At 41.1% G+C, this 26,486-nt stretch overlaps 1 protein-coding gene across 1 annotated transcript in view; it reads right to left on the bottom strand.

The window, feature by feature from the left end:
- Positions 1 to 6,135: 6,135 nt before the first annotated feature.
- The window catches only part of LOC124802472 (39S ribosomal protein L1, mitochondrial), a 62,087-nt gene continuing 41,736 nt past the window's right edge, over positions 6,136 to 26,486 (bottom strand). Inside the window, exons 6-7 of the mRNA XM_047263262.1 lie at positions 17,374 to 17,492; positions 6,136 to 6,440 (exon numbers count right to left, since the gene is read on the bottom strand). Coding sequence (XP_047119218.1) covers positions 6,186 to 6,440; positions 17,374 to 17,492 — 374 coding nt within the window. The 3' untranslated portion in view covers positions 6,136 to 6,185. The remainder of the gene's footprint in view (positions 6,441 to 17,373; positions 17,493 to 26,486) is intronic.

The raw sequence follows: 26,486 nt of genomic DNA, 5'->3' as shown, positions 1-26,486 counted from the left end.
ACCCAATCCAACAAGAGGGCTCGTGTAGCCAGTCCTCCTGATTCAGGTAGTAGTAACAGAACGCATGCTGCTTCGCAGAATGTGTTTTTCATAATTAAAAGAAAAGATGGGAGTTTTGAAAAAGTTTCGCCATTTTATATACAGAAGGGCTTAGAAGGTATTGCTGGCACATTAAAATCTGTAAAGCGCTTGCGAAATGGCACCTTGTTGGTTGAAACATCTAGCTTCCAGCAAGTCCAGAACCTTCAGAAGGCACGATTTCTTGGGGAGTTTGCGATAGAGACTGAATTTCACAACACCTTGAACTACAGCAAGGGTGTTGTGACTTGCAGAGATCTCGACATTCCCAAGACGAACTGAAGGCTGAATGGTCCCGGGAAGGAATTGTCGACGTGCAACACATTATGAAACGGGTGGATGGTGCTCTCATAAAGACTGACTCATTTATCCTTACATTAAACACCACCAAATTGCCAGAGCATGTGAAGGCAGGTTTCCTACGTCTCAGTGTACGGCCTTATTACCCCAACCCCATGCGGTGTTTTAAATGCCAACACTTTGGACACACTACTCTCAGCTGTAGAGGGGAAGCCACTTGCGGGAATTGTGGTAAAGCCGCCCATGAGGGAGTTGGTTGCTCCTCTCCTCCCAAGTGTGTCAACTGCTCTGGGGATCACCCTGTGTGGAGTAGGGAATGCAGAGTTTTCCTTGAGGAACGGAAGATCCAGGAACTAAAAACTACAAGACGCATCCCGTATGGTGAGGCGAAGAAAATCTACAAGTCCATGCAGCCGCCCACGTTCGCTGCTTCCTTTTCTTCCGTTCTCAAACAACCAGTCTTGAAAACCGATGCCGCTGCACAAACGGAGGTTGCTACTGTCAGCACTAGCACCTGCGCTTGCGCTTGTCAATGTATGTGTGCTGCTGCCGTTCCTGTGAAGCCTGCTGCTTCCCCCGGCCTTCTGACCAGGCCGTGGTAGCTGACATCATGGAACTTCCTGCCCCTTCCCGGTTCCAGTCTTGTGCACTGCCCAGCGCTGCTACACCCCCTACTGCTTCTGAGGTTTTGGCTCCAATGCCACCTCAGGCAAGAACATCAAGGCCAAAGACAAAGGTGAAGACTCGCCCACTAAAGGAGACTGCAGTTATACAGTCTCCTGATGTGGATGTCATTCTCTCTGACGTCTCTCTCGACTCCTCTTCTGAGGCGATGGAGGTTGATGTCAGACTGGGGCAATCATCTCGCCCCAAAACTGAACCTCCACCTGTTGCGGGCTCTCCTCCCCGACAGAAAGTGAGAATGAAGGTACTCCCACCCTGATAGATGGCTCCCATTATACAGTGGAACATGAATGGATCCCGGGCACGTGGAGGAACTGAACCTCCTAGCACGGCAACGTCCCCTGTGCTTGTATTTACAGGAAATGCATTTAAAACCATCTGATGCTCCTGTACTAAGGGGCTATATGTCATATCGCAAAGATGACCTGACTGGAGAAAGGGCCAAAGGCGGAGTCGCTGTGTTTGTCAATAATGACCACCACTCCTCTGCTCTCCCCCTGGATACTGACCTGCAAGCAGTTGCAGTTGAAATTCATTCAACTCGGAGGCTTACCGTTTGCTCCCTTTATTTACCCCCTCTGGATGCAACGACCTTAGATGCTCTCACAGATCTTATCGACCAACTCCCCCGCCCATTTCTCCTCCTGGGAGACTTCAATGCCCATCATGTCCTGTGGGGCTCCACTTCTCTTTGCGCTCGAGGTCGAATTTTGGAGAGCCTCCTAACATCTCAAGTGTTGTGCATCCTCAACACAGGTACTCCGACTCATTTCTCTACTGCTACAGGGTCATTCTCAGCCATTGACCTATCTTTCTGCTCTCCAACCCTCACCGACTCTGTTCACTGGGAGGTCATTGACGACCTTCATTCCAGCCATCACTCCCCTATCCGCATTCATCTCCTGGATGGTGTATTGCTGGAGCAGCGGCCACCATCGTGGATGATTGGCAGGGCTAACTGGCCACTGTTCACTCGGTTGGCTGTCTTTGACCGCCACAATAACGTACAGGAATGGGTGAATCACATCACGCTTGTGGTCCATCATGCTGCTGACCTGTCCATACCACAGTCTTCTGGCACTCTTAAGCGGCGCCTTGTGCCTTGGTGGACAGAAGAGTGCCGTTCAGCCATCCGAGACAGGCGTGCTGCTCTTCGCTGATTTAAATGCCGCGTAACAGCGGTCAATCTTACTGCCTTTCGAATTGCGAGAGCCAGGGCACGCCGTGTCATTAAAGAGAGCAACAAAAGGTCATGGCAGGAGTTCCTGGACTCCATCAACCGTTCCACTTATTCCACAAGAGTATGGGAAGCCATCCGGAGGATTTCCGGTAAACATCGCTGTTTACCAATAGCTGCTGTCCTGAACCAGGGATGCCTCCAAACGACACCCAGAGCCATTGCTCAGATGCTGGCAGAGCATTTTGCACAAAGTACTGCCACTGCAAATCAGGATCCAGAGTTTCGTCGCTACCGTGCGACTGTCGAAAGAGCGACCTTGGACTTTCGATCGAACAGTTCTGAGGCCTACAATTCCCCTTTCTCCATGTGGGAACTTGAATCGGCACTTACTGAGACTTCTGACACTGCACCAGGTTACGACCGCATCTGGTACTCCATGCTTCGACATCTGCCAGCGGCGTCAAAGGAAATCCTCCTCGAATATTTTAATCTCATATGGCAGACAGGAGTGCTCCCCACCCCGTGGAGGGAGGCAATCCTCATCCCTCTCCTCAAACCAGGAAAGGACCGCACATGTCCTGGTAGTTATCGTAGGATCGCCTTGACAAGCTGTGTCGGAAAGACCCTGGAACGGGTGGTTAACCAGCGTCTGGTCTGGCTGTTAGAGACCAGACAGCTCCTTAGCCGCTTTCAGTGTGGATTCCGAAAATTTCGGTCCACGGTCGACAACCTGACCCTCCTAGAGGCGGCCATTCAGCAGGCTTTCCTCCGTCAGCATCACTGTATCGGTATCTTCTTTGATATCAGTAGGGCATATGATACTACTTGGAGACACTGTATTCTTGCACAAATGCGTCAATGGGGGCTTTCGTGGCTGCCTCCCGATTTTCATTCGGTCTTTCCTGTCTCAGCGGTTTTTTCGGACCCGCGTTGGTAACACACTGTCTGATCGCTTTGAGCAAGAGAACGGTGTCCCCCAGGGCAGTGTTTTAAGCATTACCCTCTTTGCCATAGCCATCAACAGTATAACGTCTACAGTGAGGAGTCCAGTACAGTGCCCCTTATTTGTGGACGACTTTGCTGTTTTCTGTTCCTCCTCCAGTGTTGCAACCGTGAGCCGTCAGTTGCAGCTAACAGTGCGGCGGTTAGAGGAGTGGGCTGCGAAGACGAGTTTTCGGTTTTCTGTCGATAAGTGTGTTTGTGTTCATTTTAATCGTTCTCGTCATCTTTTTACTTTGCCTGCCTTGCATACGGGGGATACTGTCCTACATTTTAGAGACACAGTGCGGTTTCTGGGCCTAATTTTTGACTCCAGGTTGTCATGGCTGCCACACCCACGTGACTTGAAAGCCAGAACGCTGAAGGCACTGAACATCCTCAAGTGCCTCAGCCACAGGTCTTGGGGCGCGGACAGGGCGCGGCTCCTACAGTTTTATGGAGCTTTTGTGCGTTCACGGCTGGACTATGGGTGCACAGTATATGGGTCAGCGAGGCCATCTTATTTGCAAATCCTTGACGCTGTCCACCACGCTGGGATCCGACTGGCCACGGGTGCTTATCGGACCAGTCCCATACCCAGCCTATGTGCTGAGGCTGGCGAACCGCCACTTACCGTCCGGCGGCAGCTCCTGCTGGTGCGCCAGGCTTGTAAGTTTCTTGCAGCTCCCAGATCGCCTGCTCACCATCTTGTTGCCCATCCACCTCTGGACCGCCTTTTTTCCCGCCGTCCTCGGGCTACGTTGCCGTTTGGGATCCATGTGCAATGTGTACTAGAGTCGCTCGGTGTGGAGTCTGTACAACCCCAGGGTTTTAACCGCCTGCCACCCTGGTTACTGAAGAGGCCCGGAGTGATTTTAGATTTATTGCAGTACAAGAGAGATTGCACTCCTGCCACGTTTTTAATGCAGCATTTTCTGCCGTTTTATCTGAGCACCACGACTATGTAGCTGTTTTTACGGATGGGTCGAAACAAGGGGATTCTGTTGGTTGCTCAGTTGTTTTTCCATATCGTGTCCTCAAGGTCCGACTGCCTCAGACTTTTACTGTCTTTGATGCAGAATTGTTTGCGATCTTGTGGGCACTGGAGCACATGAGACATTCTTCCTCTCCTAAATTTCTTGTCTGTTCCGATTCACTCAGTGCCCTTCACTCATTGCAACGTTTGTATCCGGCAGACAAAATTGTCCAGATCATCCAGGATGCCCTCCTCCGACTACAGCAACTGGGGAAGGTTGTGGCTGGGTTCCGGGGCATGTTGGCATTGCTGGGAATGAAAGGGCAGATCTGGCAGCCAAGGAGGCGTGTCTCGCCCCACAAGTATCTCAGTGTGCTATCCCCTTGCACGCACTCACCTCGCTGTTGAGCTCACGGGCCATGTGTCGGTGGGAGGATGAGTGGCTGGAAGTGACTGACAATAAGCTCCGTATAGTCAAGCCCACAACGCGTGTGCGGTGTACTTCCTTTCAGCACCATCGACGGGACGAGGTTCTCCTCACTCGGCTTCGAATAGGCCACAGCCCCATGACGCATGGCTTCCTGCTCCGGCGAGAGGACCCTCCAATGTGTGGTGCTTGCGGTGTCCAGGCCACTGTGCGCCACGTTTTATTGGATTGCGTTTTATTTTCTGACCTGCGGATCGCGGCTGACTTGCCAGCGGACCTGCCGTCTCTTTTAGGCAACACTCGGACGAATGTGGTTAAAGTTTTAAAGTTCTGTGCCCTGTCAAATGTTTTTATAAAGATTTTAGGGAGAGGATTTTAATTTGCTCACTGTGTGACAAGCTCGCCCATATTTTATGTAAGTGGCCAGCCAATAACAATTTCCTGTGACATTCTTGTTGCTATGTTTCGCCTTTCCTTAGGTTTTACTTTCTTATGTAGCATTTTCCTTCTTTTCCTGCTTTCTTTGAGTGTGTGCTTTAGTTTTCTTAGGTCTGTCCACATTCGTTCCTTTTAATGTGTGTCAGGGCGCTGATGACCTCGATGTTGAGCGCCCATAAGCCCCAACACACCACCACCACCATCCCATGATCAGTGATGCAGAGAAGAGATATTTGTAAGTTCACAAATTAGCAAATTGACGTTTGATGAGCATTTCCTTGATATATTGAGTGATGTTGAAAGAAGAGCATGTCTGTTTAGGTAACAATAGGGATAAAGAACTATCATGATATTGTACAAGAAATATTGATATCTTACCACCTTACAGAATATAAAAAAAGTCATTTCTATTACTTTTTTTGAATGATTATTTGGATTTCTTCCTGGATAAAATTGAATATTCAATTTTGTTTGATTATTGCCAGTCCTTACAAAGAGGTGTTCCTCAGGCAAAGTATTGCTGGAAATTTAGAAGAATATATTTTTAGGTATCATTCTTTACTTTTCTTTAGTATTAGGTTACTCATTTACTTGATTCCTTTGTGTACTGACAGATTTTTCTTTCTTCTGTTTGCATTTGAAAGTGTTGTTGTAAAGTGTGTCACTTCCCCAGGAATATTTAATAGGACCAGCAGTAGTCAGACAATATTGGGGTACTTCATTTGCGTTGATAATGCTTTTCCATTTGAAAAACATCCTGGCACCATTCTCCATGTTTATAAATAAGAGGGCCACTGTTTTCTGGGAAGATGTAGAAATAATGATATGAGAAATGTAATTACCTGTTATATGATTTTTCTCCTACCTCTTGGTGAGCATATTTTTTATCTATCCAATTACATTATGCTTTCAAAAGCTGATTATTTTCTATGACTAATGTAATTTAGTTAACATGTTGAAAAAATGGGAAAAATAAATTACAAAAATCATAATTAAAAAATTTGGCCAGTTCAGAAATTCTGAAATGATATCAGAATTAAAGGGTGAATTATCTCCGAGAAACTCTGTACGCTGTTTTCCATAAGACAAAAAAATTGTTTATCTTACTGACAACAGTATACACATTATCCTGTAGCAGTGCTTTGTTTCACATCAGCTTCTTCAAACTCATCTTCTGTTTTAGCTTCTGATTCTTCTTCTCTGACATCCCTGAAGACTTCAACATATAGTCCATGATCAATCTTAAACCGTTCTCGAGATGGGGGACTGGTAAGAAGAGTCCTTGTAATAAAATTTGCTTTTTTGCGAGTTCGTGCAGCATGAACATCTTGTAGAAGCGCAGCAAAATTTTCTTCCAAATGCTTTGGATCCATTGTCAGCTGAAAGACAGCACAATATTTAGATAGATAAGACAGGAATAATGTACATGTGTTCAATGAAAATACTTATGGCTTTCATTTTATTTATAGAGATGGGTCCCTCGAACAGTTTAATTCATTTGTTTCCCATAAATTTGGCAAGTTATGTGAATTGAGAAGCCTACCGATTCTGAACACATTTAATAAATTATCTACAGCTGACATCACAAAAAGTGGTAGTGGCTGAAATTTGAACTGCCCAGAAAGCTACACAGGGGCCAATCATATTACAGAGGATACAGCACTGCTCATAAAAGTAAAGAGCACTTGTAAACTGCTAGTGTTAATGAGCAAGTTGCAACTTATTGACACTCAGCCCAAAGAACACTCCCTGTAAAGAAATATGAGAAAATTTGCTCCTGGGATTCCAGTGTGAAAAATACATTCAATGTTGTGAAGTGGTGAAAAGGTAGAACAACAGTAAGAAATGCCTGAATACCACATTCTTTCTTTGTTCATTGGCACAGTCAACAAACTGATAAGCAACTGCATACCAACAAGATTTCGATCAAATTCCACTTTCGGCAATTTTTTTTTTGTTTTTCTACATTAATTTGTTTCATCTCTAGAAAACAATAAATTGACAAAATTCATAGTTCTTAATAAGCATATTCGGTCTTCCATTTTTCTCAGTAATTTATTTACCATTTAATGTCCCACTTCAGTAAGCAAATGCATCTTGTGAGGGAAGAGGTCTATGAAGTGAGCAATAAATGTCTCATTTTGTGCCGCCTCCTCCCAGGCAGATATACGGCAATGTTTCAAAGTACATCATGGGTTCTCAGCTCAGGGTCAACCCAATTTTCTCACATGGTTCATTTTCTCTCTACTCACACACTTTCAATGGTGCTGATATCTGTAAACAACCCAAGCACCCATCATGCTGGAAACAGTCAAATTCCTGAAGATACAGTTGTCACACTGATGGTCTACTAACATTATCTGTAATGCGAGTATACTTGCAAGCATCAAGTAGATAATCTGCCCTGTGAAGGAGCTTTTTAAGTCCACGAGAACACCTGCAGTCCAAACTGCCACAGACACCATCAATGTGTTAATGAATATCGAAATTGGTTGAGCCATTGGGAATTGCTTCACCTTGCCATAATTCAGTAATATAATCTTAAGAACACCATACAGTTCCAAGATTCTGTTGTTGAGTAGTTTAAATAATCAGCTTTTCATAATCTTCACCTCTATGCTAGAATAAGATGAAATTAATCATCATTATATTATTACATTTTTCAGAAGCCAGAGCCATCTCATATAGGTTGGCTAACAGCAAATGTTTTCAATAGTTTCATCATACTTGCAGCCACAAGTGATCATTGCATTACTGCACAAAACCTGTCGATATCAACTGAGGAACGCCGACTGCAAATCATCACAATAGTGCTGTCGTTCATATTTTTTATTTATTTATTTATTTTTTGACCAGGGACCACTTTGATATCTTTGTTGTTCTCATAGAACACAAGTGTCCAAGGAAAATAAATTGCTTCTATCTAAAAATAAACTTTAATCAAAACTTTTAACATATTTGTTAAATGCAAAAGTAACATGCATTAAGAGTATGATATCAATAGAAAAACAAATTTTTTAGTAAAAAATTAAATTTGGTTTACATCAATGTGATTTTTGGGCTTGTGTCTATTGTACAAGTTCATTAATCCTGAGACTAATATTACTTTTCAAAGGTGCGCTCATACCGTCACTTACTTTCAGTTGATTCTTGGTTCTGTTTCTAATTAGCAGCAAAGTGGAAAACCCTTGTTCCCATAAATAATTTGTGGAGAAAATCATAAGACAGAGCTAGGCAATTTCTTGAATTTTAGTGTATAAAACTGCCTTGTACTCCAAAACTGCTCTAGACAATCAGGTTCAAATGCATCCTTACAGATTCTATCATCTTGGAATTCAATGAGCTCTTCCTGGATTTTCTTCTGCAACTTCTCCAGCATTACTGCCAGAAGGCTTGTAAATAATTTTTGACCAACTTTAACTTATGTTTTCCAAAATTCTGGAAAGTAATGACTGAATTCACAAGCTAACATTTGCAAATGACTCTTGATGTTTTCTTGTATATTTGCCCTAATCTTGTCACACTTTTATTATCAATGAGTGCTTTTAATTTTGTGAAAGCAGAATATTTGTTTTAGCCAGTCATACCCATCCATACTTGAAGCTTGCAAATCAAGGCACGAAGTTTGTCTTCAAAAATAAATATATTTGCAATGGCTTCTTAATATCTGTTTGCTGAACCATGCTATTGTAGGTTCAATTTATTCAAATGTTTGAAAATATGCACAAAGTAAGCCAAATGCACCTGAGATGACACATCAGAAACCTGCACTAGCAAGTCTTGTCGTCCCCCCCCCCTCCCCCCCCCTCCCAACCAGAACCAACTCAACCTCTACTCTCAGTTGGTATAATCTTCCCAGCATGTTGCCTTTCAATGGCTAACGAGCTTCTGTGTGAAGGAGACAGGTCGCATGGTGGGAGTCGAGTTTCAGTGCATAAGCCAAAGACTGAACCAAAACTGAGTGATTTGGTTTCAACCAAGTACATTACATAAAATCACAATAACCGAAATACAATATGTTCATTCTTGTTTGCTTAAATTTTATAAATTACATTTAACATTTCACAGATCCTGGTTTGAGGCTGTATTTAATTTGTTTCTGATATGAATTTCCATATCCAATAATAATACTGCTAGTTTCAAGATATTTACTTTCGTATTTAGATGATTTCAGTGGAGTTACATCTACACCTACATCTACATCCATACTCTGCAAGCCCCCATACAATGGGTGGTGGAAGGTGCTACGTACCACTACTAGCCATTTCCTTTCCTGTTACACTTGCAAATAGAGTGACTCCATATGAGCCCTAATTTCTTGTATCTTATTTTTGTGGTCCTTAAGTGACACGTATGTTGGCAGCAGTAGAAGTGTTCTGCAGTCAGCTTCAAATGCTCTCGAAATTTTCAACAATGTTCCTTGAAAACAACTTCGTTTTCCCTCCAGGGATTCCTTTTTGAGTTCCTGGAGCATCACCTTAACACTTGCATGTTGATCGAACCTACCGGTAACAAATCTATCAGCCCACCTCTGAATTGCTGTGATGTCTTCCTTTAATCTGACTTGGTACTGATCTCAAACACTCTAGCAGTACTTAAGAATAGGTCCCACTACCATCCTACATGCAGACTCCTTTACAGGTGAACCACACTTTCCCAAAATTCTCCCAATATACTGAAGTTGACCATTCATCTTTCCTACCACAATCCTCTCACGCTCGTTCCACTGCTTTGCAACATAAGATATTTAAATGACATGACTGTGTCAAGCAGGATGCTACTATTTAGTTTTTTTTCTTTTTTTTCCCCTACTCATCCGCATGAACTTACTTTTTTCTACATTTAGAGCTAGCTGCCACTCATCAAACAGACTAGAAATTTTGTATAATTCATTCTGAATCCTCCAACAGTCAGTCAACTTAAGACACCTTACTGTACACTATAGCATCATCAGCAAAACGGCCACAGATAGCTGGCCACCTTGTTCGCCGGATCATTTATATGCATAGAGAATTACAGCAGTCCTACCACACTTTCCTGGGGACTCCTGAAGATATCCTTGTTTCTCATGAACACTTGCTGTGGAGTAAAACACACTGGGTTCTACTGCTTAAGAAATCTTCGAACCACTCTTTATATCTGAGAACCTATTCCATATACTCGTACCTTCGTTAACAGTCTCCAATGGAGCAACACATAAAAAGCTTTCCTGAAATCTAGATATATGGGATCTGCCAGTTGCCCTTCACCCTGAGTTCATGGTATATCGTGTGAGAAAAGAATATGATGAATTTTGCATGAGCAATGCTTTCTAAAGCCATTCTGATTCATGGAAAAAAGCATCTGGGCCTCAAGAAAATTTATTACATTCGAACTGGGAATATGGTAAAGGATTCTGCAGCAAACCGATTTTGCAGGACCATGTGTTTGCCCTTCTTATATATAGGAGTTGCCTGTGCTTTTTTCCTGTCACTTGCTACTTTGCACTGCGCGAGAGATTCACGATAGATGCAAGCTAGGTATGGGATCAATGCCATAGAGTACTCTTTGTAAAACTAACTAGAATTACATCTGAAGCTGGCAACTTATTTCTTTTCAATGCTTTATTTGTTTCCAATGCTTGTTTCTCTATTCCAGGGATGCTTATAACTATGTCATCCGTATGGGAGTCTGTTCAATGGTCAAATAACATTAGTTCAGTCTGAGCTTTTAACGTATTACTCAATAGGAATATTTCTTGTACTTTCTTTTGCTTCCTACCCTATAACATAACTTCTTCAATATATTTGATGAACCAAGGTTTCGTAAGTGCTTCTCCTGCTGTGTGAGGCTTTTTTGAATGCACTATCTATTTCAATATCTTATACAGCACTACCAGTGTCTTCTCCGATGAGGCAAATCTTGTACCACATTGCCTTCCCCCCCACCACCCTTCCAGATTCTGTAATTTTCCTTTGAAGAATTCTAGTGGTTGGTCAGAGAATTTTGTATAATTCATCTTGAATCCTCCAACAGTTATCATCTTAAGATACCTTACTGTACACTATAGCGCCATCAGCAAACAGTCACAGATTGCTGCCCACCCTGTCTGCTGGATCATTTATATGTATACAGAACAATAGCAGTCCTACCACACTTTCCTGGGGACTCCTGAAGAGATCCTTGTCTCTCATGAACACTTCACTAGTTTCGAGGAGTCATTTGTGACAATAGTTGTGGATTTATTTCTATCAAAGTAAAACCAATTTTAATTAACTACTGTAATAATTTCTTTCAGGTGCCGTTAGTTGAAAATAAAACGGGAATGCAATCTAATATAAGCATAACAAGCAAACATATAGAAAACAATTTATTTTCATAATAAAATAAGTAAATAATATAATAATAAATAGGGAGATGGATGGAATTGGAATTATCTCTACAGAAGATCCATATAAAAATTTTAACAGTGCAGGAAACAAGATTCTTAAATGTGACAGTAGTTGACACACAACTTTACAGGATTTATAAAGGGGAAAAAGCAGTAATAATAATGGAAAACATGCCAAAGTTTGGAACAGCATTTTATGTAAAAAAAAATCATTGACAATATAATAGAATTTATGTTGGAATCAGAAAGAATGTGCATGTCAACAATAAAGTACAAGAATAAAAGCTACACTCTTATAAACTGCCCAGCACCTATAAATGGTGACAAAAAAAGAACTCTGCAGAAATTAGATCAGTTTTGGGATCTTTTAGAGTCTCAAATCTCCAATGTATCTAAGAACAACTTTAAAATACATCTCACTGATTTCAATGTGCAATTTGGGAAAGAAATGCAGTTTAAGAATATTGTATGTGAATAATCCAGCAGACTTAACAACAAACAAAAATACTGAAAACTGACCAATATGTGTAAAATGTTCAAGTTAAAACTTATGTCCACACCTTCTTGCGAACTACCAAGAAAAGTCAAAACTTAGATATCTCCAACAAACACCAAAGATAGGAGAATTTCAACTGAATCATGAGGCCATATCTAAAAAGACTAGCAATAAAATTATGGATGTCAAAGTAATCAGAAACTCAGAATTTGATTCAGACCATTATCTCTGTAAGGTTGAAATATTTTTCTCCCACCTAAAACACACAATACAATGAAAAAAAAAACACAAAAATTTAGAGAAGAAACTGTTCCAACACAAACAAATTACCAAAGTATTAAGCACAAAGCATTTGAGACACTTCCCCATTGGAGACTTAACAAAGGTCCGAGCAAATGGAATAGGTTCCCACACACAATAGTGGCTCGAAGACTTCTTAATAGAACCCAATATGTTGTCCTCCACAGCAAGCATTCATCATAGACAAGGATATCTTCAGGAGTGTCCAGCAAAGTGTGGTAGGATGGCTATCATTCTCTATGCACATAAATGATCTGGTGGACAGGGTGGGCAACAATCTGTGGTTATTTGCTGATGATGATGTAATTTATGGTAAGGTGTATAAGTTGAGTGACTGTACAAGGATACAAGATGAATTAGACAAAATTTCTAGTTGGTGTGATGAGTGGCAGCTAACTCTAAATGTAGAAAAATTTAAGTTAATGTGGATGAGGGGAAAGCTTTAGTACTGGCCAAGTACAAAAAGAAGAATTGGAGGAAAGAAGAGTGTGAAGAAGCAATAAAACCAGAGCTCAAAAATGAAGAAAATGGAGACCTTTTTAAAAAATTAGAAGAAATCAGATATCAAAGAAAAGAAACATAAAAAATAATCCAAAAAAATCAGAACTGCCTTTAAAAACTCAGCTTATGGAAATCCAAGAAAATTTTACCAAAAATAATACTACAAATGTTTAGCAAACTTCGAAACAGGTTTTTAAAGGGTGTCAAGTACCACGTATTTATTTCAAAGATGAAAATGGCAAAGTAGGATTAAACAACAAAGAAAACTGCAGAATAAATCCAAAAGTTTTTGAGAGGCCCTTCAACTGTCCTGTTCCAACAGTTAAACTGGAACTTCCAGTAATACCACAAAATCTGGAGGATGATTTCCCACCAATAGAGCAAGAAGTTCATGAAGCCATCAAATCACTCAAAAATAACAAAGGAAGTGGTGAAGGATCTCATTACAACATATTTACTGAAATTGTCAGAGCCAAAGATTATAAATGATCTACAACTGATTTTTGAGAACTGGAAAACTGAAAAGATTCCAGAAGAGTGGAAAATAGAGTTAATCCACCCACTACATCAAAAGGGAGACAAACAAAATGTCACTTCTGCCAGTGGGAAGCAAAATGTTGCAAATACTCGCCTGAACGGAGTTGTAGAAGCACGAATCTGAAGAATATCAGGGAGGTTTTCGAAAGGGAAGATCCTGCACAGAACAAATTTTTTACTTAAAATCAATAATTCACCACAGAATGTTAACGAGCAAAGAGAGAATAGTATCATTTATTGACCTCAAAAAAGAATTTGATTTGGTAGACAGAATAACAATAGATAAAATCATCAGAGAATTTGAAATTAAAGCAAAATTAGTAAACATAATTAATGAAACTTACAAATAGGATATCTAAAGTTAAATTTATGGGAGAAGTATCTCAGCTATTTGAAATAAAAAATGGTATTAGATAACTGCACATTTTGTCACCTTTACTGTTTAACAACATTCTAGAGAAAATCGTAAGAATCTGGAATTTGGAGCTGAAGAATCACAAAACTGAATCAATAATTTTAGGAAGTAAAACAAATGGAATTAAGGCAAACTGCCCAGTTTTTGCAGACAATTTTGCAACAGTAAATAGAATTGGTTTCAAAATTTCAGCTGAAAAAACAAAATTCATGACAAACATAAAAAATGCACCAAAATTCATAGAAACACAAATAGGTAAAATAGAAAGAGTATATAAATTCAAATATCTTGGACAAACTACACAAAAGAAAGGATTACAAAAATTTGTAGTAGATGTAAGAGTTAACAAAATGGAGAGAGCATATGGTTTGACAAAGAACACTTACAACAAGAAATGCATATCTAGAAAAACAAAACTAAAACACTATACCACTGTAGTATGACCACAATGTTTATATGGATGTGAATGCCTAACGACGAGTTATAAGCTGGACAGGACAGAGATACCTGAAAGAGGGATAGTTAGAGAAAGAAGGGAGTGCAATACAAACTACAGATGGCTGGAAAATAAGAAATCATGAGGAGATCTACAAAAGTATAGAGAAAATACCAGAACTAATGACTAAAAAAGGATTATCTTTTTTGGACACTTCTAATGAATGAATTCTCAGACTCACAAGACAAATATTCCTGTACTTTTGAAAGAAGAAATCAACAACGCCACGGACTACAGAAATAAGGAAAGACCTACAAAGAAACAATATCAAAGACTCAGAAATACCCGACACATATCTTTTTTGAGAATAGAATATTAAATTTAATGGGTTTCACTACAGATGAAATAATGAATTGGGAACAACAGGGGGAGAAGATGGAGTACTGGAAAAATAGAAGAAGAGGAATTGAGGTTGTTACGTATTCTGGTAGGTCATTACAAAAATTAAAAATATGCACGTGCGCACACACGCGCGCGCATGCACACGCATACACTTTTACCATATTTTTAATTGCAAACTGCTACTAGGCAGTCACCAGAATGTACCTTTCTCATAATACACACACATATAGATATACTCATATTTCCTTTTGTTATACCTGGTTTTGATTAAAAAGAATTTAACATGGAAAAATGTGTACTTTATCCTAAGTCATAAATTTGTATGTATGTTGAGACCTAATGGTCAGTTAAATTACTCTTGTCATCAAATTACTAAACAGTCAAATAGAATCACTGACATAGCCGAGCAAGACAAAAGAAAACTTACTGTTTGTCCATGGTAAGTTTACAATTTGTGCAATGGTTGTTGGGAGTGGCAGCAAGTGTGCCATTCCCCTGTATAAGGGCTGCTGAGGGGAGAGGAACAGTGAGGTGAAGTCAGCCTTGGCTGCTTCCCACTGTGTTGGCACCATTACCCTTAACAATGTGTACAGTAATACATCACATCTAGGGGCAGCCTAACTTTGGTAGCACTCAGACACAAATGAATACCTTTCAACTAAGGCTGATTTTCTCTGATTCTGGTAGCACCAGTGAAAGTGTCACAGTATCATGGTCAAAAATTACGACTGACTGACTGGCATGTGCAATGCTGTGACATCTATCACTAGCCCAGCCCCAACCATCCAGGCTCACCACTACTCACCTGGCACACGGCGTTGCGCTGCCCGCTGCCTGTGTAACGAGGGCTTAATAAATTACAACCAGTAAAAGTTTGTAATTTTAAATCTTTTGTGGACCATATTTTAGCTCTCGTGGACCATTGGTTCGGAACAAAAGAGAGGGATGTTTTCTGTACAAAACATTTCTCTTGGGGCAAGGAAGAAAAAGAAAACAACTGTTGCAACTTAACACGGAATCGAACTTCTGCCCCATACATCGAAAGCCTACCTGTTCATCGTTCAGCTGCAGTGGCGACCTGCAACCATTTCTCTGTTAAAGATCTATGTTAAACATCTACAGCTGATAACAGCATATTGTATTCACAGTAAAGCTTTTGTGCCTTCTTGGAATAGGTCTAGAATTCATACAAGACCATTTCTGCTTGATATTTCAAGATCTTCTGTGCATTCTCAACACAATATGAAGAAATGGCATGGTGTATTTCGTTTCTATCAGTGCTTTACTGGACTTCAACTTTGACTGTGATTTTCTGTCCAAGTCTTTTTGCCATCATGTCGTATGCTGGAATTGTAATCTTTTAAGGTTATACTATAATCTGCCTACCATACTACAGAATAGAATGATGCAATGGGTATGAATAGTTTGGGAAATGAATAAAATAAAATTTTAAAAATGCACTATATTTCTAACAATGCAAAATAAAGGACGGAACAATGACAATATTATTAAAAGGACAGATAGTTGCTCACCATACAATGAATATGGTGACCTGCAGATAGGCACAACAAAAACAAGTAAGCTTTCAGCCAAAAAGGCCTTCATCCAAATTAGATAACATACAAACTCATGCTGTGTTCTAGTTGGGATGAAAGCCTTTTTGGCTGAAAGCTTAACTGTTTGACAGCTTTTTGTTGTGCCTGTCTGCAGCTCAGTATCTCCCCTATATGATGAGAAGCTATCTATCCTTTTCATTTTATTGTCTCTACATTTATAATCTACGAGGGTCGATTCAGAAGGAAGGCTTCCTTCGTGTTTACAAATGTGCCAGCAGAAGAGGTTTGTTTGAACTTCTCTGCAACTGCAGCCCCGGAGCAACGCCATGTTTCGAGAGTGAAATTAAACGCCCACTTATCATCACCTCTAACAATGGAGTCCAACAATCCTTCCATATCTTCTTGACACTTTTGAAGAAACTGGTGAGCACAGTGAAGGCATTTCTCGTTGTGCTCTGCTATAAGCATAAGCAGTACCCATCGAGCGCAACACTTGTGATATTTCAATTTTGCCATTGAAGCTTTCAACTGCACTGCAAGAATTCCCAGGAATCCGAGTAAAAGTGAACGGATGGTGAAACTCCTGTCGAAGCATTTTGTGTTGGACCATTGGAATAGCCATCTCTGAAACTAAAGCTCATCCACTCCATTCTTCATCGTGGACCTCTTTCTGACTGGCACTAAACTCTCCGCACCATTTTTGGACATGTTGAATGGACATACACTTGTCGCAATACACTTGTGTCAACTGATGATGAATATCAGCAGGTGGAGTCCCTTTTGCATGCAAAAACCAAATTACAGAACGAATCTCTCACTTGGCAGGAACAACAATGGCCACCTTCATCGTGGACAGCTGCTCAGCCAATACTTTGTGGCAGTGCAGCGAAGTGCAGCCGGGCAGAATTAAGAGTGGGGGAACAGTCACACACACAGCGGTGTTGACAGATTTCGCCTAGCACTTTCCCATGCAGCTGGACCTCTTAGGGAACTTTATTTCTGGATAAATCCTCATACATTAAAATTAACTTCTAAATAGTGTGCCCACTGACAAGCAATAAAGTACCATTTCTGAGGGTGGGGGCGGGGATGGGGTGGGGGGTGGGGTGGGGAGGAGTGAGAGCAATATGGTCACAAGTACCTAGTGAGCATACTGCTATACTGTATCTGCTTCATTTTTGGCTATGTACCAGTACTTTTACTTCACTAGAAATAATGGTCACCTAGAACGAAAATGGGCTTCTAACAAAAATGGCTTCCACTGTATTCTAAGGTAAAATTAGATTCTGCAATACTCACAATTCCAATCTGTGCTTCTATTGTACCATAATCCAGTTCACGTTCATCTCTTGAAGCTGTATAGCAAATCCCATGTGCAAATCTTTTAACAATCTCTGCTATATCTGGCCCAAGAGTACCTAAAAATGAAAGTTACATACATTACCATAATTAAATTCATTTACAATAACACAGCAGACCATAACTTTGCACGCATTGGACATGAAACATAATTCAGCTATTCTAGAGATGAAATGTACATCACATCAAATATCATTTGTGAAGGTACATCAAATTTGCAGTTTCCCTAATTGCTAACGACAAATGCGAGATGGTTCACTAAAAATGATACCACTAATTTCCTCCCCTACACTTCATCATTAAGCTGTATGTTTAATGACCTCCTGAACAACAGTGCTCTATTAAACTCTGCCCTTCCTTCTTTATGATTTATTTCATGTTGAATCAGAGCATGGTTGGTATATCAAGATGTGTGTGTATTTACTTTACAGAAACTGCTGAATGCTTGATATGGCAAGAGAAAAATGCTTCATAACTTGTAAAATTAAAATAAAGATATAAAATTTCAGAATCTGTAATTTAATTACTGTTAGACACCAGCGTTTCAATAGGAATCTTCAGTTTTTTAAATGGTTGTTGTTGTTGTTAAGGTCTTCAGTCCAGAAACTGCTTGATGCAGCTCTCACTGCTAAAAATGGTTATATGGTTATTAATCATCTCACCAGATACTTGAAGTTACTTTTAAAATGTTCGTAACTGCTCAGTGTTGCACCTATGGATGCTTGACGCATATAATAGGTACAAGAGAACAAATTAACCTATAAATGTGCCCACATGTTTGGCTTCACCCCTGCCACTGCAGCCATTATCTGATTTTGTAGATCGTCTACTGTAGTCCGAAGTTGAGGCACATAAATACTGTTTCTTATGTGGTTCCAGAAAGGGGTCGATGAGATGGAGGTTCTCGTACTCCAGTTGTCTCCTACTTCCACATTAAAATGAACTGTTGCCTGTCACTGAAAACCAATTTGTTGTGTACACAGTTCCGCGTAGTCAGCGCATACGCAACTTTCCCACTAGAGCGCGCCCTGCTAAGCACAACAGCGCAGGCGCAGCGCTCGTCCGTCTCCGCACTACGAGATGGCACTGCCTTAGAGATGGACCAAATTCTGCTTCCGCCGATCCGCGTATTAATATGTAATGCAGCCAATGAGATTGCTGCTAACGTAGAACCTTTTCTCCTCGCGGATCACACTCGTGCAGTGATACCTGAACGCGCAAGGTATTATAACGAGTGTACAGACCTCCGATTAGTCAGTCTGCATTTGTCTGCACCAGTCTGTACAAGTCTACATTAGTCTGTACCAGTCTATAGTCAAGTTTCAGTCTGCGCCTAATAAGATTACCATATTCCTGTACATAGCCATGAAGATGAATGTATAGACACTTTGTCAAGTATCAGAGATATGTGAGAGTAAGATTAACGTACCCAGACCAAAGGAACTTCAGATTGTCAATTGTAAATAGCATCCAGAATCAAGTTATGTAATGTCTATGCTTTTTATTATTTTAATATATGTGTGTGTGAAAATTAATCAAGTTCTGTTTAAAGTTGGTCACCGTCAATCTGCTACTCTAAGCGTGCAAGCGGCATTTCTATCGTCTGAAAACACGCCACGATAAGACCACGAGACATATTGCTGACACTCGCCTACTTCAGTAGAGCGACAAGTCAAATAATCTGATGGTGTCTGTACCGAAGGTCTTACAGTACGCACTCCACACAATTGTAACAGAAAATTTCTTGCCCTTCTTCCCTGGTGAGTATAAAATTTCCCACAATATACACTGAAGTGCCAGAGAAACTGGTATAGGCATGTGTATTCAAATACAATACGTAAACAGGTGGAATACAGCACTGCGGTCGGCAAAGCCTGCATAAGACATCAAGTGTCTGGTGCAGCTGTTAGATCAGTTACTGCTGCTACAATGGCAGGTTCTCAAGATTTAAGTGAATTTGAAAGTCAGTGCATGAATGATGGGACACAGAATCTCCGAGGTAGCAATGAAGGGGGGGATTTTCTCATATGACCGTTTCACGAGAGTACTGTGAATATCACAACTCCAGCAAAACGTCAAATCTCTGCATCACTGTGGCCAGAAGAAGATCCTTCAAGAACAGTAGCAATGTTGAAAGAGGAGAATCATTCAATATGACAGAAGTGCAACCCTTCCTCATACTGCTGCAGATTTTAATGCTGTGCCATCAACAAGCAGCAGCGTGTGAACCATTCAATGAAACATCATTGATATGGGCTTTCAGAGCCAAAGGCCCACTTGTGTACCCTTGATGACTGCACAACATGAAGCTTTACGCCTTGCCTGGGCCCGTCAACACCGACATTCGTTTGTTGATGACTGGAAACATGTTACTTGGATGGACAAGTCTCATTTCAAATTTCATGACTCTGTGGACCCTGCATGTCAGCAAGGGACTGTTCATGCTGGTGGAGGCTCTGTAATGGCATGGGGTGCATGCAGTTGGAATGATATGGGTCTGCTGACACGTCTAGATATGACTCTGACAGGTGACATGTATATGACCATCCTGTCAGATCACCTGCATCCATTCACATCCGTTATACATTCTGATGGACTTGGGCTATTACAGCAGGACAATGCAACACGTCACACATCCAGAATTGCTATAGAGTGGCTCAAGAAACACTCTTCTCAGTTTAAACACTTCCACTAGCCACCAAATTCCCCAGGCATGAACATCATTGAGCATATCTGTGTTGCCTTGCAATGTACTGTTCAGAAGAGAGTTGCACCTCCTCATATCATTATGGATTTATGGACAGCCCTGCAGGACTCATGGTGTCAATACCCTCCAATACTACTTCAGACATTAGTCGAGTCTGTGCTACACCATGTTGCAGCATTTCTGAGTGCTTGTGGGGGCCCTAGGTGATATTAAGCAGGTGTACCAGTTTCTTTGGCTCTTCAGTGTATTTTAGAACCAATGGAGATGGCCTCCTAATATTCATAAATGTTAGATGTTGCTGTAACAAACACCAGACAGTGGTAACTGGAATCCTGAATTCTCTACTCACGTACTGAGTGGACTTTTAGGGACGAACAACAAAGCTTCATTGTATGATATTCTGATCTTTGTGTGAAACAAAATGATAAGCTTTTTATTGTCCCTTTGTACTGACAACCCTTGCCTTTGAACTGTTTTTCAACATAATCAGAGTGGTAAAAAGATGAAACTGAATTGTTAACAAAATTCAGATTTGCTCATTTCAAACTGTAGTACACATAAAGCTGTTTCAAGAAAGTGTTATTTTGTTATATGACTCCGAACTCAGATGATTCTTTTTGAACATTTTAGTCAAACAACGGAAAATCCAGGATGGAATGTAACAATACGAGAGCAGGAAAGTTGCTACTTACCATATATAGGAGATGCTGAGCCGCGATAGGCACAATAAAAAGATTCACTCACTCATAGTTTTCGGCCATTAAGGCCTTAGTCAGCAGTAGACACACACACACACACACACACACACACACACACGCGCGCGCGCCCACACACACACAAACACAAAAACACACACACACACACACACACACACACACACACACACACACACGCGCGCGCGCGCGCGCGCGCGCGCCCACACACACACAAACACACACAAACACAAAAACACACACAAAAACACACACACACACACACACACACACACACACACACACACACACACACACACGCGCGCGCGCACGCACGCAAGCGCAACTTACACACACATCTGCAGCCACAGAGAGCTGAAACAACGCTGCGAGCAGCAGCACCAGTGCATGATGGGAGTGGTGATTGGGTTGGGGTAAGGAGGAGGCTGGAGTGGGGAGGGGAAGGGATAGTATGGTGGGAGTGGCAGACAGTGAAGTGTTGCAGTTTAGACGGAGGGTAGGAGAGAAGGTGCGGAGGGGGAGGGGGTAAGTAGCGGAAAGGAGAGAAATAAAAATAAAAAAAATTAAAAGACTGGGTGTGGCAGTCAAATGACGGCTGTGTAGTGCTGTAATGGGGACAGGGAGGGGGATGGATGGGTGAGGACAGTGACTAACAAAGGTTGAGGCCAGGAGAGTTACGAGAACGTAGAATGTATTCCAGGAAAAGTTCCCACCTGCGCAATTCAGAGAAGCTGATGTTGGTGGGAAGGATCCATATGGCATAGGCTATGAAGCAGTCATTGAGATGAGGGGTATAAGGTTTGGCAGCGTGTTCAGCTACAGGGTGGTCCACTTGTTTTTTGGCCACAGTTTGTCGGTGGCTGTTCATGCAGACAGACAGCTTGTTGGTTGTTGTGCCTACATAGAATGCAGCACAGTGGTTGCAGCTTAGCTTGTAGATCGCATGATTGATTTCACAGGTAGCCCTGCCTTTGATGTGATAGGTAAGGTTAGTGACTGGACTGGAGTAGGTGGTGGTAGGAGGATGTATGGAACAGGTCTTGCATGTAGGTCTATTACAGGGGTATGAGCCATGAGGTAAGGGATTGGGAGCAGAGGTTGTGTAAGGATGGATGAGTATATTGTGTAGGTTTGGTGGATGGTGGCATACCACGGTAGGAGGGGTGGGAAGGATAGTGGGTAGGATATTTCTCATTTCAGGGCATGATGAGAGGTAGTCGAAAACCTGGCGGAGAATGTAATTGAGTTGCTCCAGTCCCGGATGGTACTGAGTTAAGAGGGGAATGCTCCTCTGTGGCCGGACTGTGGGACTTTGGGAGGTGGCGGGAGACTGGAAAGATAAGGCACATGAGATTTGTTTTTGTACAAGGATGGGAGGATAATTACGGTCAGTGAAGGCTTCAGTGAGACCCTCAGTATATTTAGAGAGAGACTGCTCGTCACTGCAGATGCGACGACCACGGGTGGCTAGGCTGTACGGAAGGGACTTCTTGGTATGAAACGGGTGGCAGCTGTTGAAGTGGAAGTATTGCTGGTGGTTAGTAGATTCATATGGATGGAGGTACTGACGTAGCCACCTCTGAGGCGGAGGTCAACATCTAAGAAGGTGGCTTTTTGGGTTGAGTAGGACCAGGTGAAGCAAATGGGGGAGAAGTTGTTGAGGTTCTGGGGGAATGTGAAGAAGGTGTCCCCACCTTCAATCCAGATAGCTCTTATAGTCACATACACAAATGAATGTGGATAAATTTAGGCTTATTCTCTATATACAATACTACATACTTTTTAAAGATATAGAGGCTTCTGTTACTCTGCTTAGAACATAATTGAAAATGCAAACTTTAAATGTGATTATGGTCTATTTAGTGGTTTATTGTCTATACTGCCACACTATAAATTAAAGTCTACCCTGAAATTTATCCTGTCATTTACAGCTTCTACCACCTCTAGCAGTGATTTGTATATATAAAAAAATACATTGCACCATAGCTCAAAGCCCAGGACATCCCATCCTCCCCAGCTCACCTGCTGCCTTTCCTTTTCTCTTTTTTAATTTTATTTTCATTTTAATTGCATTAACTTCTAGTTTTAATTTGATTCAAAGTCTACAATTACATTAGAAAAAATATTAAAAAACCTTATTTCATTAAGTTTACAAAAAAAAAAAAAAAGTAGATATACCGGGTGATCAAAAAGTCAGTATAAATTTGAAAACTGAATAAATCACAGAAATAATGTAGATAGAGAGGTACAAATTGACACACATGCTTGGAATGACATGGGGTTTTATTAGAATTAAAAAAAGTGCCAACCAAACAGTAGTGTATGGAATGCCGGTGGGATACGCGACTGCACGAGCGCTGACTTCCCCATGAATAGACGAAACCCGCTACAGTCTCCATTTCTTCCTGAACTGTCTCAGCATTTCGCCTTGTGTTCGGTCGGCCACTACGGGGTCTATCATCTAACAAACCCGTGGCTTCGAACTATGAAATCATTCTCACCACAGCTGCATTTGTCAACGGACCTTTACCCATTCGAATCCCCTTCCTATGGTGATAGGATCGTAATGCTGAACTAGCACATTCCCCATTCTGATAATATAGCTTCACTAAAAGCGCCTTTTCAGGTAATGTCAACATGCTGCAACTGCTGCTGCATCTGATTCTCTCTCAGTACATCTCCTTTTATACACGATTGTAATGCGCAGTCACTGACATTTTGCTGTCGGACATTTTGTGTTTTTTTTTTTTTTGTCTAATAAAACCCCACGTCATTCCAAGATGTGTGTCAATTTTTACCTCTCTATCTACATTATTCCGTGGTTTATTAAGTTTTCAAATTTATACTGACTTTTTGATCACCCGGTAAGAACACTCAGGTTAGGGTTTAACATTACAATGAAGAATTTTGGTGTAGGGGGAGGGGGGGGGGGGTCTTTGTGCTTGATTGCTATTTGAACTAGGAGCAAGGGGTAAAATATTTTCAGTTTAGCACAAACCAGTGCCATCTGTATAGACAATCTAACACCTGTCTTGCTGTATCTACGTTACCCATATATTAAGCAAGGTTAGCAAGGAAAATCGGAGCTGGTGCCCACGCAAGTTGTGTGAATCAATTTCTTTTGAACAAGATTTTAATTGGGCTGAAATTAATGTTCAGCTCATAGCACAAACTGCATGTGCAGCATTCGGATTTTACATGTGAAAACAGTCACCCTCATTCAGATTTTACATACGGAAACAGTCACCCTAAAATAACTCTGGACTGGATAAAGACTGATGGTTCAGATTTGGTCCATCGGTGTATTGGACGTTGGTCTACAATAATTTTTAACCGTTTGAAAAAAGATTGCATTGTTTGGATTTTACATGCAACGAAGACATTTTACTGGGATGTTTTTGAAGTGTGCCACGTCTATACTTAAACTTGTACGAATTGGTTAAAAATTTGCATGAAGGTAGTTAAATGGATAAAGTTAAAATAAGATTTTTTTATCCAATAACCTTTACCCATTGTTGGGATATGAAGGTTTAAAATCTAGCTAAATGCAGTGCCTAAAATTCAGTCTTATGTGAAATGAATGCATGGAATCAGGTTAAAGTGCATCAAATTAACAAAAAATGCATTCTTATGATAAAACTGAAAACTTGCTTTCAAGAATCTAAGTTTCATTTGTGAATTAGTTCAAATTTTGTACAAAGACAGCAAGATATGTAACCCTGTTGTTTTGTGAAAGCTTTGTCTGTTGGCATGATATAGCAGGCCAAAGTTGCACATGAAATACAGTTTTATGTGAATAGTGCATGCTGAAACAGTGTCAAGTGATACAGCTGATATATGAAGATAGTAACTGCCCTCGAAAGAACAGATACCATTGATGACCGTGCTGCTCCTCTAGAATAAATGATAATTAATTGAAATCCTCGGCTGCCGACAGGTGTTGATATACCTCAATGGGGACAGCTGAAAATGTGTGCCCCAACCAAGACTCGAACCCGGGTCTCTTCTGTTTACATGGCAGACACACTATCCATCTGAGCCACCGAGGACATAGATGAATAACGCGACTACAGGGACTTATCCCTTGCATGCTTCCCGTGAGACCCACATTCCCAACTGTCCACAATCTACATACGTAATGTACCTAATAGATATTTGCCCATCCACTCATTACTCGCGCACACTAAGGTGACTATTCCCATAAAGGAATAGTTCAGGTGATGAAATGGTACATTTTCTGGCTGCAGTTCTGTAATGGTGGGCCCAAACTTTTAGGGACTAAAATTTCTAGAAAGATCATTTTTTGCTTCATATTTCTTGAATGTTATTGGATTATCGATCAATGATTAGAAGTTTTGATTAATGCCAGTATATAATTCTTAGATTGCTATTTAAGTGTTTACCAAGCTAAGGTATTACTTAAAAGATGAGTGATGCTTATCTCGCAAGGTGGTCTGTGGATGTATGTTGACGATAAAAATTTTTGGTCAATCGCTTGAATTCCTGGCAGCAATTTCATATTATGGATAGAGGTCTCATGCAAGTTGTTTAATTTGAAGATACCTTATGTGCGTTGATCTACACAAGCAGTTAAACGAAGTTGTCCTTTTTTATTGATATAAGAGGAAAAGATAGCTGTAGGCTAAGAGTTTTCTTTGATTATTTTATTGCCTTTTACATTATTGTCGGTATTACTGTGGTATGGTCTATTGTGTTTCTTTTAAATTAATGTTTTTACTGAGCTGAAGTTTTAGTAATGTGCATCTTAAGTACCATGGAAAGAAAACTTTGCTGTAACAAAGGTTGAATAATAAATCTAATATCTCAAGAGAAGGTTCAGCAGCATTCACCAAAGGAGCCCTGTTTCCTGATCAACCAACTCAAGTGGCCTATAGGATTTAATGGAGTTTCCATTTTAGCGACATCAGTACCTTTGTCCATGTCAAACCTACCAACAATACCTCCACTTTGACAGCTGCCATCCATTCCATACCAAGAAGCTTTCCATATGATCTAAGTACCACCACCACCACCACCACCACCACCACCACCACCACCACCACCCACCATCCAACCACAGTGGAACATTCCTCTCGTGACTCAGCACCACTCACAACTAGAGAAACAGAATCACATTCTTGACTACCTCGACTACCTCTCTGAAATAGGGAATCTCCTCCCCACTGTCCTTCCCACCCCTCCCACAGTGGCATTCCGCCACCTAGCCAATCTACACAACATCCACGTTCACCCCCACTCCTAAGCCTGCTCCCAACGTCTTGCATCATGGCTCATATCCCTTTAATAGACATAGATGCAAGACCTGTTCCATTCAACCTCCCACCACCACCACCACCTACTCCAGTCTGGTCATAAGTGTCACGTGTCCCATCAAGGGTGGGGGACTACCTGTGAAAGCAGTCATTTGACCTACAAGTTAAGATACGAGGGTGAGTCAAATGAAAACCTTAAATATTTTTTTAAATATTATTTATTGTGCAGAAGTGGTACAAAGCTGTATCACTTTTCAACATAATCTCCCCCATGCTCAATGCAAGTCCTCCAGTGCTTCCAAAGTGCATACATTACTTTAGAAAAAAATTCTTTTGGTTGTCCGCACAACCACTCATGCA

This window comes from Schistocerca piceifrons, chromosome 6 (assembly GCF_021461385.2).
Source record: "Schistocerca piceifrons isolate TAMUIC-IGC-003096 chromosome 6, iqSchPice1.1, whole genome shotgun sequence".
NCBI classification, from domain to species: Eukaryota; Metazoa; Arthropoda; class Insecta; order Orthoptera; family Acrididae; genus Schistocerca; species Schistocerca piceifrons.
This window is presented reverse-complemented; position numbering and strand designations above follow the sequence as displayed.